This window comes from Xenopus tropicalis, chromosome 10 (genome assembly GCF_000004195.4).
Source record: "Xenopus tropicalis strain Nigerian chromosome 10, UCB_Xtro_10.0, whole genome shotgun sequence".
Classification (NCBI taxonomy): Eukaryota; Metazoa; Chordata; class Amphibia; order Anura; family Pipidae; genus Xenopus; species Xenopus tropicalis.
The window spans coordinates 21,017,759-21,032,115 of record NC_030686.2 but is presented as its reverse complement, the minus strand read 5'-3'; the positions used below and the strand labels follow the sequence as shown (position 1 = coordinate 21,032,115).

General features: G+C 39.5%; 1 protein-coding gene across 6 annotated transcripts in view; it reads left to right on the top strand.

The window, feature by feature from the left end:
• The window catches only part of tmc8 (transmembrane channel like 8), an 87,014-nt gene that overhangs the window by 57,600 nt on the left and 15,057 nt on the right, over positions 1 to 14,357 (top strand). For all 6 annotated transcript variants that reach the window (XM_031894634.1, XM_031894630.1, XM_031894632.1 and 3 more), the window contains 7 exons: positions 650 to 726; positions 4,344 to 4,483; positions 11,924 to 12,071; positions 12,168 to 12,338; positions 12,420 to 12,571; positions 13,253 to 13,373; positions 13,777 to 13,874. In XM_031894634.1, coding sequence (XP_031750494.1) covers positions 650 to 726; positions 4,344 to 4,483; positions 11,924 to 12,071; positions 12,168 to 12,338; positions 12,420 to 12,571; positions 13,253 to 13,373; positions 13,777 to 13,874 — 907 coding nt within the window. The remainder of the gene's footprint in view (positions 1 to 649; positions 727 to 4,343; positions 4,484 to 11,923; positions 12,072 to 12,167; positions 12,339 to 12,419; positions 12,572 to 13,252; positions 13,374 to 13,776; positions 13,875 to 14,357) is intronic.

The window sequence follows — 14,357 nt, the reverse complement described above, 5'->3', positions numbered from 1 at the left end:
GAGTATTGCAGGAGTCTGTCCTTGGCCCTTTGCTTTTTAACTTGATTATTAATGACCTGGATGTGGTCATTATAAGTATTGTCTCTGTTTTTGATGATGATACTAAATTGTGCATAACTATAAATTCCATACAGGATGTTGCCACTTTACAGAGAGATGTGACTAAACTGGAAAACAAAGCTTTAAAATGCTTTAAATCAAAGCATTCATTTGAGGGGTTGAAAGCGCCATTTTGCCTCTTTATCAATCCTGGGTAAGGCTGGGGTTGATTTATTTGGAGAAAAGGAAGTTGCAATGGTACATGATTACTCCTTACAAGTATATTAGAGGACATTATAGACAAATAGCGGGGGATCTTTTTTCACATAGCGAAGAACAAAGAGCCAGAGGTCCCCGCTTCAGAACTGCGGAACCAAACTTTCTCTTAAGTCAGAGAAGGTCACTTCTTAATGGCAGTGAGGTTGTAGAATGCCCTGCTGGGTGCTGTTTTGATGGCAGATTCTATTAATGCCTTGAGTGGCTTGGATGCCTTCTTGCACAAAAATAATATCAAATGCTATAGTGATCTCAAGATCTAAAGTTAATTTACATGAATACATTGCTTGCTCAATGGCAGAGTTCCATCTAACTGTATTTCTCCCATTTCCAGTGCTGTTATGTGACCATCCTGTCTCTTCTTACAACCAATCCCACAGAAGTGTTTTCTTGGATATATTTACAGGAGAAGTGAGTAAAGCCCTTTTAATTTTATAATTATTGTATTTATAAAAAAAAACATTTTTCATATTAAAGAGGTGGAAGCAAATAATGGCATAGCAATACACATAGAGAAAGGAACCCTGCTTTCAGTGTATTGGGTTATGGCTGTAATCATTATGTGTTTTCTTTCTGTGGATATAAGGGCTCATTTTGGACACAACGGGGTTGATTCACTAAAGGTCGATAAAACGAGTGCTATTTATATCAAGCGTTAAAAATGTTATCACTTCTTTTTTTTGCGACTTAACGCTCGATTCACTAAAAGGACACTTGTCATAATTAAGAAGCTATGTTCTTTGCGTTATTTATCTGGCGATGAGCAATTTCAAGCGGTATTTTCTGCCACGTGCGATATATTTCGTTGCGTGTGATATTAGCGCGCAAAATTACGCATGTAACCATCACTTTCTGAAAACTACTGTTCTGAAAATTACCATTTCCCTGACAACTGGAAGATGCATCACTCTAGGACGATCACATACTTGAAAAAATCCAACTGCAAAATCCAACTGCAAACTCCATGTTGTGTTGCCAAATGCTCACGAACCGCATTGTTCTTTAAGTACCGCCTACCCCAAGTAGGTGTTAATATTCGCACAGATTAAAGCAATATTTTGCATATTTAACGCTTCATATGCGTTTGTGAATCATGCGTTAGTACTATTTCTATTCGCTAATTAACGCAGTGCAATAGAAATAACGCTTTGCAATATGCGTCTTAACGCATGCGAAATGACTTTGATGAATCAGTATTTACAGTGGCTTGCAAAAGTATTCGGCCCCCTTGAACCTTTCCACATTTTGTTACATTACAGCCACAAACATGAATCAATTTTATTGGAATTCCACTTGAAAGACCAATACAAAGTGGTGTACACGTGAGAAGTGGAACGAAAATCATACATGATTCCAAACATTTTTTACAAATAAATAACTGCAAAGTGGGTTGTGCGTAATTATTCAGCCCCCTTTGGTCTGAGTGCAGTCAGTTGCCCATAGACATTGCCTGATGAGTGCTAATGACTAAATAGAGTGCACCTGTGTGTAATCTAATGTCAGTACAAATACAGCTGCTCTGTGACTGCCTCAGAGGTTGTCTAAGAGAATATTGGGAGCAACAACACCATGAAGTCCAAAGAACACACCAGACAGGTCAGGGATAAAGTTATTGAGAAATTTAAAGCAGGCTTAGGCTACAAAAAGATTTCCAAAGCCTTGAACATCCCACGGAGCACTGTTCAAGCAATCATTCAGAAATGGAAGGAGTATGGCACAACTGTAAACCTACCAAGACAAGGCCGTCCACCTAAACTCACAGGCCGAACAAGGAGAGCGCTGATCACAAATGCAGCCAAGAGGCCCATGGTGAATCTGGACGAGCTGCAGAGATCTACAGCTCAGGTGGGGGAATCTGTCCATAGGACAACTATTAGTCGTGCACTGCACAAAGTTGGCCTTTATGGAAGAGTGGCAAGAAGAAAGCCATTGTTAACAGAAAACCATAAGAAGTCCCGTTTGCAGTTTGCCACAAGCCATGTGGGGGACACAGCAAACATGTGGAAGAAGGTGCTCTGGTCAGATGAGACCAAAATGGAACTTTTTGGCCAAAATGCAAAACGCTATGTGTGGCGGAAAACTAACACTGCACATCACTCTGAACACACCATCCCCACTGTCAAATATGGTGGTGGTAGCATCATGCTCTGGGGGTGCTTCTCTTCAGCAGGGACAGGGAAGCTGGTCAGAGTTGATGGGAAGATGGATGGAGCTAAATACAGGGCAATCTTGGAAGAAAACCTCTTGGAGTCTGCAAAAGACTTGAGACTGGGGCGGAGGTTCACCTTCCAGCAGGACAACAACCCTAAACATAAAGCCAGGGCAACAATGGAATGGTTTAAAACAAAACATATCCATGTGTTAGAATGGCCCAGTCAAAGTCCAGATCTAAATTCAATCGAGAATCTGTGGCAAGATCTGAAAACTGCTGTTCCCAAACGCTGTCCATCTAATCTGACTGAGCTGGAGCTGTTTTGCAAAGAAGAATGGGCAAGGATTTCAGTCTCTAGATGTGCAAAGCCGGTAGAGACATACCCTAAAAGACTGGCAGCTGTAATTGCAGCAAAAGGTGGTTCTACAAAGTATTGAATCAGGGGGCTGAATAATTACGCACACCCCACTTTGCAGTTATTTATTTGTAAAAAATGTTTGGAATCATGTATAATTTTCGTTCCACTTCTCACGTGTACACCACTTTGTATTGGTCTTTCACGTGGAATTCCAATAAAATTGATTCATGTTTGTGGCTGTAATGTGACAAAATGTGGAAAAGTTCAAGGGGGCCGAATACTTTTGCAAGCCACTGTATATATTGCATGCTTTGTAATGCAAAAAGCATGCAGTAAGCGTTATCGACCTTTAGTGAATTGGCCATAATGTGTTTTTTTCTATAGTGTAGCACCTGTTGCAATTTGCAGCACAGGGTGCTAATATGGATGCAGATTTGGTCAAATCATTTGCAGATCTTGGCAGGCACTGTAGCATTACATAGTTACATAGGGTTGAAAAAAGACCATCAAGTTCAACCCATCCAAGTAAACCCAGCACACACAACCCACACCTACCAGGGATTGCATCATTTGCAAATTTGGAGTGTGTAACATTACTAAGAGCATTAACATCCAGTATACTAGGCACATGCCAGTTAAGGCAATCTATCCAATATGCCAGGGTAACCCTGGACTTACCACCAGATATATTCACTTATGGACTATAGTGATGGTGTAGACGCATAATTAGGCATTCTTGATGCTACTTAAAAAGAAGCTTGGATCTCCTGGTAATTCCATTGCTCTCTTTAGGGGTATGCTGAAAATATGGAATATATTGCTGAGCAAAATATACATTTTGTACTGTGTTCGTACATGAACCTTTTTTTTAGGGTTCGCTTCAGACAGTTTTGTACAATTTATCAACTTGGGTTTGGATTCAGCTTAGTCTTCCATACAAATGTTTTGTCGGTGCTTCCAAATTTTACCAAATTCAAAAATTATAAATGGTGCACCCCTAATCTCTGCTTTATATTTCCCTATCACTAACACCCAGAGCCATTTTAATAGATGGCCAAAAGGGGCATTTGCCAAGGGCCCACCAGGACAGGGGGCCCACCAACAAACCATTCATCTACTACAACATTTGACTGAAGCATCCCCCTGAAATGGCATGACTGTTGGTCAAGCACGGTGCACACTTCTATACACAGAGTAACACGGAGCCCCTACCCTTCATCCCTCCTCCTCTGCTGCCAGATTTAATGTTTAAATGTTTCTGGTGGTTGCAGGAAAGATTTTTTTAAGGAAAATTTTTTATTTCCTACTCGGTGGTTGCCCCCTAAAGCTGCCGCCCTAGGCACAGGCCCTCAAGTGCCTACATGGTAAATACTGCCCTGTTATCAGGTCTATCAGCAACTACCCCTCAGCCTCAGTGTCATCTACATATGACAGTAGACATTGTTTATCTCCCATTAATATACTTTATTCTCTCTCTCTCTGTTATATAAGCTCATCTTATATCTGATTTTCACACAGGGTTTGCTGGAAAACTCCCTCTTGTTCTATGGATACTATAATAAAGTAACTGTTATCGGCTCTTCATTCAACATTCGACTAGCATACTTGCTTACACCCCTATTATTTTTGCTAATCTGTGGCCTTTATCTTCTGAGGTGGTAGGTAATTTACAGTAATATTGGGACACAATTCTGCCATCTCCTTCCTGCTTTCATAGTCATGCAATTTTGCTTGCCTTATTCAGATATTAACCCTTAGCTTCAGCAGCCCTTAACCTGGTCCCTACTGCCATAGCACCTTTAGCCCCACTACCAATTGCTTGCATACACTTTCTATTCTATAGGGCTCATTTACTTAACAAAGTGCAGTGCAGCATGCAAAGTAGTTTTTCTGTCTATATTATGTCTATGAAGATTTTCATTCATCCAGGTCATGGTATATCTAGTTAAATAAATTTAAAGCAACTGGACTTGTTTGGTAATCATTGAAGACGTTTCACTACTCATCCGAGCAGCTCTGTCTATATTATGGTTTTTCTTCCCTGATTCTCTCCATAACCTGCCCTGCTTCTGTCCATGCTTTGTACCTTCACATCTTTATATAACTGCCCCCACTAGCTGGTACAATTAATTTAGAAAGGTGGCAACCCTATGCTGAGCATTTCCTAAGATTTTTTTATGCCACTGTTACAAACAAATTTATTCTAGTTCAAATTTAATAGAAACCTCTATTGCTCTCTGTAGAGGACTGTATATAGGAGAGACTTGTCAAACCCTTAAAAAGAAAAATACACACCACCGCTTTCTATAACAAATAAAAAACTGGACACACCAGTAGGGAACCATTTTAACAGCCCTCACCACTGCATAAATGATTTAAGAATCTTGGTCCTTAACCCTTTCACTGCCAGCCGTTTTGAACAAAGCGGAACTTCTACTGCCAGACAGTTTTTGAACATTTTGCACTGTTTCGCTTTAGGGGCCTTTCCTTGGGGGAACTTTTAGTTTACCCAGGAAAACAATATATTGTTTTTTTCAGGACAACCTAAGCTTTTAAAATATGGTAGAATTTTTGTGTAATTCCAATTTTGTAACAAGATATAGGCTTCTAAATGTCTAAAAAATGAAAAAAAATTATATTTTCCATAATATAAACACACATACCAGAAACAAAAATTATTTTATGCATGAAAATACACCTGATTTTGAAAGTCCCATGTCTCCTGAATGTGCCAATACCAAATATATATAGTTTTATGGAGATTTCTCACATGTATAGGTCAAAAACTCCCAGCAGTACATTACCAAATTTCCAAAGCACTGCTCCAGAAAGCTGCATACTTTAGATTTTAAGGCCAAAAATTCCGCTAACAGAAAGTTTATCCCAGAAAATTTTACATTTTTAGAAAGAAGAGATTCTGGGGAATCCAGAATAGGCACAACTGTCTGTCTACTCCAAACTATCAAGTCGTAATGCTTTCCTAAAGTTATTGGTTTTTATCAAAATTTGTGAATTTTTTTTAAAATCGCTTCAAAGCTTCCAGTCTATAGTATCTTAACTCCTAAAGGTCATAAAGTAACCAAATAAAACACCCTAAATATGAATGCCAGGGGTCAACTGAACAGTTTGATGCCCAATATGTATAGATTTAGCTAAGTATGTGGCATGTAGGGGCCCCAATGTGAACATACACCCATATGTACTGTCATTTCTGCTTCTGCAAAATCAACATTTACATCATTACATGTGGGATAAAGCTAGTAAAAAGTACATTCACCCCAGAAAGCCATATATTTTTGGAAAGTACACATTCCCCCGAATCTAAAATGGGTACCCATGTCTTTCTACTCCACAGTACCAAGCCGCAAAGCTTTCCTAAAGTTGGCAATTTTGATAACATATCCAAAAATCCACTCAAAGCTTCCAGTTTCCAGCATATTATCTCCCACATAGCATTAGGTACCAAGATAAAACACCCTAAATATGAACGCCAGGGGCCCACTTAACAGTTTGATGCCCAATATGTATAGGTTTACCTAAGTATGTGGCATGTAGGGGCCCCAATGAGAACATACCCCCATATGATCTATCATTTCAGCTTCTGCAAAATAAATACATTTACATCATTATATGTAGGATAATGCTAGTAAAAAGTACATTCACCCCAGAAAGTCATATATTTTTGGAAAGTACACATTCCCCTGAATCTAAAATGGGTACCCATGTCTTTCTACTCCACAGTACCAAGCCATAAAGCTTTCCTAAGTTTGACGATTTTTATGGCATTTCCAAAAATCACCTCAAAACTTCCATTATGCAGCATCTTATTTTCTACAGGTCATTAGGTACCAAGACAAAACACCCTAAATATGAATCCCAGAGGTCTACTGAACAGTTTGATGCCCAATATGTATAGGTTTACCTAAGTATGTGGCATGTAGGGGCCCCAATGTGAACATATACCCTTATGTACTGTCATTTCTGTCATTTCAGCTTCTGCAAAATCAACATTTACATCATTACATGTGGGATAAAGCTAGTAAAAAGTACATTCACCCCAGAAAGTCATATATTTTTGGAAAGTACACATTCTCCCGAATCTAAAATGGGTACCCATGTCTTTCTACTCCACAGTACCAAGCCATAAAGCTTTCCTAAGTTTGACGATTTTTATGGCATTTCCAAAAATCACCTCAAAACTTCCATTATGCAGCATCTTATTTTCTACAGGTCATTAGGTACCAAGACAAAACACCCTAAATATGAATCCCAGAGGTCTACTGAACAGTTTGATGCCCAATATGTATAGGTTTACCTAAGTATGTGGCATGTAGGGGCCCCAATGTGAACATATACCCTTATGTACTGTCATTTCTGTCATTTCAGCTTCTGCAAAATCAACATTTACATCATTACATGTGGGATAAAGCTAGTAAAAAGTACATTCACCCCAGAAAGTCATATATTTTTGGAAAGTACACATTCTCCCGAATCTAAAATGGGTACCCATGTCTTTCTACTCCACAGTACCAAGCCATAAAGCTTTCCTAAGTTTGACGATTTTTATGGCATTTCCAAAAATCACCTCAAAACTTCCATTATGCAGCATCTTATTTTCTACAGGTCATTAGGTACCAAGACAAAACACCCTAAATATGAATCCCAGAGGTCTACTGAACAGTTTGATGCCCAATATGTATAGGTTTACCTAAGTATGTGGCATGTAGGGGCCCCAATGTGAACATATACCCTTATGTACTGTCATTTCTGTCATTTCAGCTTCTGCAAAATCAACATTTACATCATTACATGTGGGATAAAGCTAGTAAAAAGTACATTCACCCCAGAAAGTCATATATTTTTGGAAAGTACACATTCTCCCGAATCTAAAATGGGTACCCATGTCTTTCTACTCCACAGTACCAAGCCATAAAGCTTTCCTAAGTTTGACGATTTTTATGGCATTTCCAAAAATCACCTCAAAACTTCCATTATGCAGCATCTTATTTTCTACAGGTCATTAGGTACCAAGACAAAACACCCTAAATATGAATCCCAGAGGTCTACTGAACAGTTTGATGCCCAATATGTATAGGTTTACCTAAGTATGTGGCATGTAGGGGCCCCAATGTGAACATATACCCTTATGTACTGTCATTTCTGTCATTTCAGCTTCTGCAAAATCAACATTTACATCATTACATGTGGGATAAAGCTAGTAAAAAGTACATTCACCCCAGAAAGTCATATATTTTTGGAAAGTACACATTCTCCCGAATCTAAAATGGGTACCCATGTCTTTCTACTCCACAGTACCAAGCCATAAAGCTTTCCTAAGTTTGACGATTTTTATGGCATTTCCAAAAATCACCTCAAAACTTCCATTATGCAGCATCTTATTTTCTACCGGTCATTAGGTACCAAGACAAAACACCCTAAATATGAACCCCAGAGGTCTACTGAACAGTTTGATGCCAAATATGTATAGGTTTACCTAAGTATGTGGCATGTAGGGGCCCCAATGTGAACATATACCCATATGTACTGTCATTTCTGTCATTTCAGCTTCTGCAAAATCAACATTTACATCATTACATGTGGGATAAAGCTAGTAAAAAGTACATTCACCCCAGAAAGGCATATACTTTTGGAAAGTACACATCCCCCCGAATCTAAAATGGGTACCCATGTCTTTCTACTCCACAGTACCAAGCCATAAAGCTTTCCTAAGTTTGATGATTTTTATGACATTTCTAAAAATCACCTCAAAACTTCCACTACGCAGCATCTTATTTTCTACAGGTCATTAGGTACCAAGACAAAACACCCTAAATATGAATCCCAGAGGTCTACTGAACAGTTTGATGCCCAATATGTATAGGTTTACCTAAGTATGTGGCATGTAGGGGCCCGAATGTGAACATATACCCATATGTACTGTCATTTCTGTCATTTCAGCTTCTGCAAAATCAACATTTACATCATTACATGTGGGATAAAGCTAGTAAAAAGTACATTCACCCCAGAAAGTCATATATTTTTGGAAAGTACACATTCCTCTGAATCTAAAATGGGTACCCATGTCTTTCTACTCCACAGTACCAAGCCATAAAGCTTTCCTAAGTTTGACGATTTTTATGGCATTTCCAAAAATCACCTCAAAACTTCAATTATGCAGCATCTTATTTTCTACAGGTCATTAGGTACCAAGACAAAACACCCTAAATATGAACCCCAGAGGTCTACTGAACAGTTTGATGCCCAATATGTATAGGTTTACCTAAGTATGTGGCATGTAGGGGCCCGAATGTGAACATATACCCATATGTACTGTCATTTCTGTCATTTCAGCTTCGGCAAAATCAACATTTACATCATTACATGTGGGATAAAGCTAGTAAAAAGTACATTCACCCCAGAAAGTCATATATTTTTGGAAAGTACACATTCCCCCGAATCTAAAATGGGTACCCATGTCTTTCTACTCCAAAGTACCAAGCCGCAAAGCTTTCCTAAAGCTAGCGGTTTTTATGACATTTCAGAAAATCACATAAAATATTGCAGTTTGCCGCATTTATCTCACAGAATTTCTTGCATACCATGGCAAATCACCCCAAATAGGAACACAAGAGGCCTACTGAACAGTTTGATGCCCAATATGCATAGATATACCAAAGTCTGTGGTGTGTACTGAACCCAAAATGAAAATAGCGCATATGGATTTCTCGCCAACTTAGCTTTTGCACACAGAGCCCCCTGACAGCGTATTATGTACCGTAACCCCCCTAACTATACAGAGACCCCCAGAAAACCATATATTTTTCGAAAGTACACATTCTGACAAATCCAACAAGGGTAAAGAGTCCTTTCTACACCAAAGTACCAATCTGCAAAGCTTTCCTAAAGTTAGTGGTTTTTATGACATTTGAGAAAATCGCATAAAAATGTTGCAGTTTGCTGCATTTATCTCACACAATTCCTTGCGTACAAAGGCAACACACCCCAAATAGGAACACCAGAGGCCTACTGAACAGTTTGATGCCCAATATGCATAGATATACCAAAGTCTGCGGTATGTACTGACCCCAAAATGAAAATAGCGCATAAGGATTTCTCGCCTGCCAGCTCATCTTTTGCACACAGAGCCCCCTGACAGCCTATTATATGCAGTAAGACCGCCAAACTACACAGGGACCCCCAGAAAACCATATATTTTTGGAAAGTACACATTCTGACAAATCCAACAAGGGTAAAGAGTCCTTTCTACAGCAAAGTACCAATCTGCAAAGCTTTCCTAAAGTTAGTAGTTTTTATGACATTTGAGAAAATCGCATTAAAATGTTGCAGTTTGCCGCATTTATCTCACACAATTTCTTGCGTACAAAGGCAGCTTACCCCAAATAGGAACACCAGAGGCCTACTGAACAGATTGATGCCCAATATGCATAGATATACCAAAGTCTGCGGTATGTACTGACCCCAAAATGAAAATAGCGCATAAGGATTTCTCGCCTGCCAGCTCAGCTTTTGCACACAGAGCCCCCTGACAGCCTATTATATGCAGTAAGACCCCCAAACTACACAGGGACCCCCAGAAAACCATATATTTTTGGAAAGTACACATTCTGATGAATTCAAAATAGGTAAAGTTATTTTTGTACACCAAAGTTACACATGGCAAAGCTACGCTAAAACAGATCAGGAACACTAATATAGGGATAAAAATGTGCAAATCAATGAAACAACAAAATAAAGTCACACGACAGCATAATTAGTGGTCAGAATATCTGATCCAATAGTCACGCTGTCAAAATAAACAGTTTTTGGGGGAAATAAAAAAAAAAAAAAGAAGTAAAATGAAAAAAAAAAATTTTTTTTTAAAAAAGTTTTTGTGAGTTTGTGTATACATGTGCACATGTAAAAGTTGTGTGACAGTGTGTATATGAGTGTATATGAGTGTATATAAGTGTATATGAGTGTATATGAGTGTGCAAAGTGGAGAAAAAAAAAAAAAAAAAACCCTGTGCTAAATTGTGTTGTATGTGTGTATAAATGTATATAAATGTATATAAATGTGTGTAAGTGTGTGTAAAAGTGTGTATAACAAAAAATAAAGTCACACTTACCTGTCTGAAGGTCAGATCGGTTCCCTGCTTCTCCTTCCTGCAGTCGCCGAGGAAGTAGGTGGGAGGCGGCTCTGGGGGGGGGAAGCAGGAAGCTGTACAAGCAGCAGATGCGATCGCATCTGCTGCTTGTAGGATGGTCCTGCGACAATCGCATCGCAGGACCATCCCCCCCAACCCCCTCGGCTCGTTGCCGAAGGGGTTGGGGGCACATCTGTCTCTCTGCACCGGCGGCTTCTGCCGCCGGTGCAGAGAGAAGCGCTCAGGCAGGAAGACCGTAGGTACTACGGCGTTGGCAGGCAACTGCTTTTTTTAAAACGACGTAGTACCTACGGTCTTGGCAGGGAAAGGGTTAAGGGAAACTTTAAATGAAAGGAAGGTATGGGAGAACAAATTAATGAAAACTTTCAACTCTCTGGAGAAGGGACTGAACTTGGACCTTGGATTTATGGCAAATTATATAGATTAAGAGCTGCATGCACCAAAACAGAAATACAAACTTCTGGAGAGACACTGGGTCAGTTAATCACATTGAATTCCTTTTACTTCACACTTCAGTAACTTACCCTAATTTATATCCAGCCACTTTGATCCACATTATCTTGTACCTTATCTGTTTGTCCCTTGCAGGCCCCCTTTTATATGACTTCGTTAACACATTCCACATAGATATTCCTTTTTTCTGGTTATTTGATCTATGAGCTGAATGTTGTATATATATCAGAGAGCACCACAGCTTCATGGTAATCATCTTGAAAAAGGAACTAAAATGTTCTGAAAGCTTGCTGTGATTATCTTAGTTAGCCAATAAAGGTATCACCTTTATATCCACTTTTGTTATTTTTTATTTCAAAAGGGTTACCCTATAAACATTTTGATTGGCTAGCACGGCACATCACCTTTTCCTGTCGCTCTCTAGGCGATACTGATATACTGTCCACCTCTCTCTACAAATATGTCTATCAATCTTGCCAGCACAATACGTGGATTGACTTTAAGGCGGGTTCGGAAACGAGATTACAGGACTCGAATAAGCACAAAAGTGTTTTCAGGCTGGGATTTCTGTGTGCAAGGAGCGGATAACTGTGCAAATAAACAGCAGATGCTGAGCAATGAAATCAAGGTGGGTAAAAATGTTTTTAATTCTTTGTTTATTCTGGGTTTAAAGGCTTCCTATGTCCATTTTGGCGTCATATCCTGCTTTCTGATCTACTTTTAGTCTCACCTTGAGGAGGAACACTGGCATTCAAATACAGTGGAGCAACCCCTATGTAGAAGACTTCGGGTCCTTACCATACGCGTGTTACTAAATTGCGTAAGCCTAACACTTATGATTGGAGCTTTCTATGGTGTCCACCTGGCAACAGGAGTGTCTCAGGATTCTCAAGGGGTAATGTACCAAGGACTCAGACCTGAAGGCATTAGCCTTGTCAATGCAGTTTAATAACCATCCTTTAACAAACTTTTTCAGGGTCCAGTAAACTCTGTTCTTGACTTGATGATTCAGTATTTAGTTCCAATCGTCATCTCCATGGTACATCTAATACTGCCACCGCTCTTCGCGTTTTTAGTCAGATTTGAGGGTCACTCACCCAACACGGAAGTCAATCTTACTCTTATCAGGTGAAACAGGAAATTATCCTATCACTACTGGCCATTGACAGTCCATTTTGTTTCCTTTCTCTTTCTATCTCTTTCTGTGTTCACACCATTATTTTTTTACTACTTCCCCTACCCCTATTTTTTATTTCTCATCAGCCCTGCCCAAATCTTTTTCATTATCTCTACTAGTGCTCCCCAAATCCTTCCATTTATCTCTGCCAGTGGTACCAAACTGCAAGTGCTTCCTTTTTGACATGAGCTCATTCAGTTGCCCTTATAAAGAAAAGGTGCATAAAGACTATCTGAACCTCCAAATATAAATATAAACATATTTTTTAACACATACATAGATGAGTCCACAGACTGAATGGAAACCATGATACTTGTATCAAACATTTCCCAACTTCTCCTAAGTATCATGCAGCCCCTCCCTCAACTTGTTACATTTGTAATAATAAATTCTGGTGCTTGAAGTCCCTCTAGTGGGTGGTACACAGATTCACTGGAAAGCAGGGGGACTTCAAGTCCCAGAATACATCACTTCACAAAGGAACATGGTAAGGGAGGTGGGGAATCACTTTTTACATAATCCCAATTGAAGCTTATGTGAAAAAGGGAGTATATTTTCTCTTATAAACCAGCAGAAATTGAAGACCACAATGTCTGATGTCCTTACATTTTCCAAACTCCTATGTCTCACAGGTGTTTGCTTCTCAGACTTGGCACTTTGGCAATTTTTCTTTACTCTCTGGGGCAGAAGATCTTGTGTTTGGATCAATCAGAGTCATCATGTAAGACTTGCAGCTACAACCCCAACTTCCAGGTAACAACACGCATACGTGATATTATAAATAAAGGCATCTGTCATGTGCCATAATATATGTAGGAAAGTTTTATTCAATTATCCTACCATTAATTGGCAAAAATATACCTTCCCTGCTGCTTTGCCGCTCTTAGGGGAGGGAAAGCAACAGGGGAGTGGCAGGAGAGGATCGGGCCTGGGTCACTGGGCCCACAAGGTTTTTTCCCGGTGTCCCATCAGCCCAGTCCGACTCTGCCTGCACTATTCCTGCCCTACAATGTATTGTTACATTAAACTTGAGTACACTCCTTAGGCCAAATATTAATCAATAGAAATAACTCACCTTTTACTTTGAGTGATACTTTTACACTTCCCTTATCTTTAATGATTTGCTGACTGTTGCATTTTTTTCATTTGTGCGCAGTGCTGGGAAACAACAATGGGACAGGAATTCTATAAGCTTTTCATATTCCACTTTCTCAAGATGCTAATGGAATTCCTGCTGTTACAACTGCCACTGAGGTATAAATACTGACAGTTTTAATCTGGAAACTCAGCATAATGATTGCATTTTTATAATATACTAATACACTGGAATCATAAACTTTACATTTAGTATTTCTGTTCACCCAACACCCTAATCACACTGGTTGCCCCCCCCCCCCCCACAAAAAAAATCTTCCTTCTTTTCCTTACCTTTTGAGAACGAGCAAAGTAGCACAGTGTGGTTGAAATGCCTCATCTAATGCTGCTGAATCTTCTCCTGTAATAGATTTTGGACACTGAGGATGTGTAGTTGAAGCCAGTCCTTACTTGCTTGGCTTCAAATGCTTATTCTCCATGTCTGCAATCACTTTCAAGAGAAGACTGATACAAAGGTGTGAGGTGGCACCCTTCAGAACTTTTGTGCACTATTCTTGCTTGTTCTCAACAGGGATGGATTTTGGTGGATTTTGGTGGGGGTGAAACTGGTACAGTTCAGGAAGGGGAAGGGAGGGCTCTCCA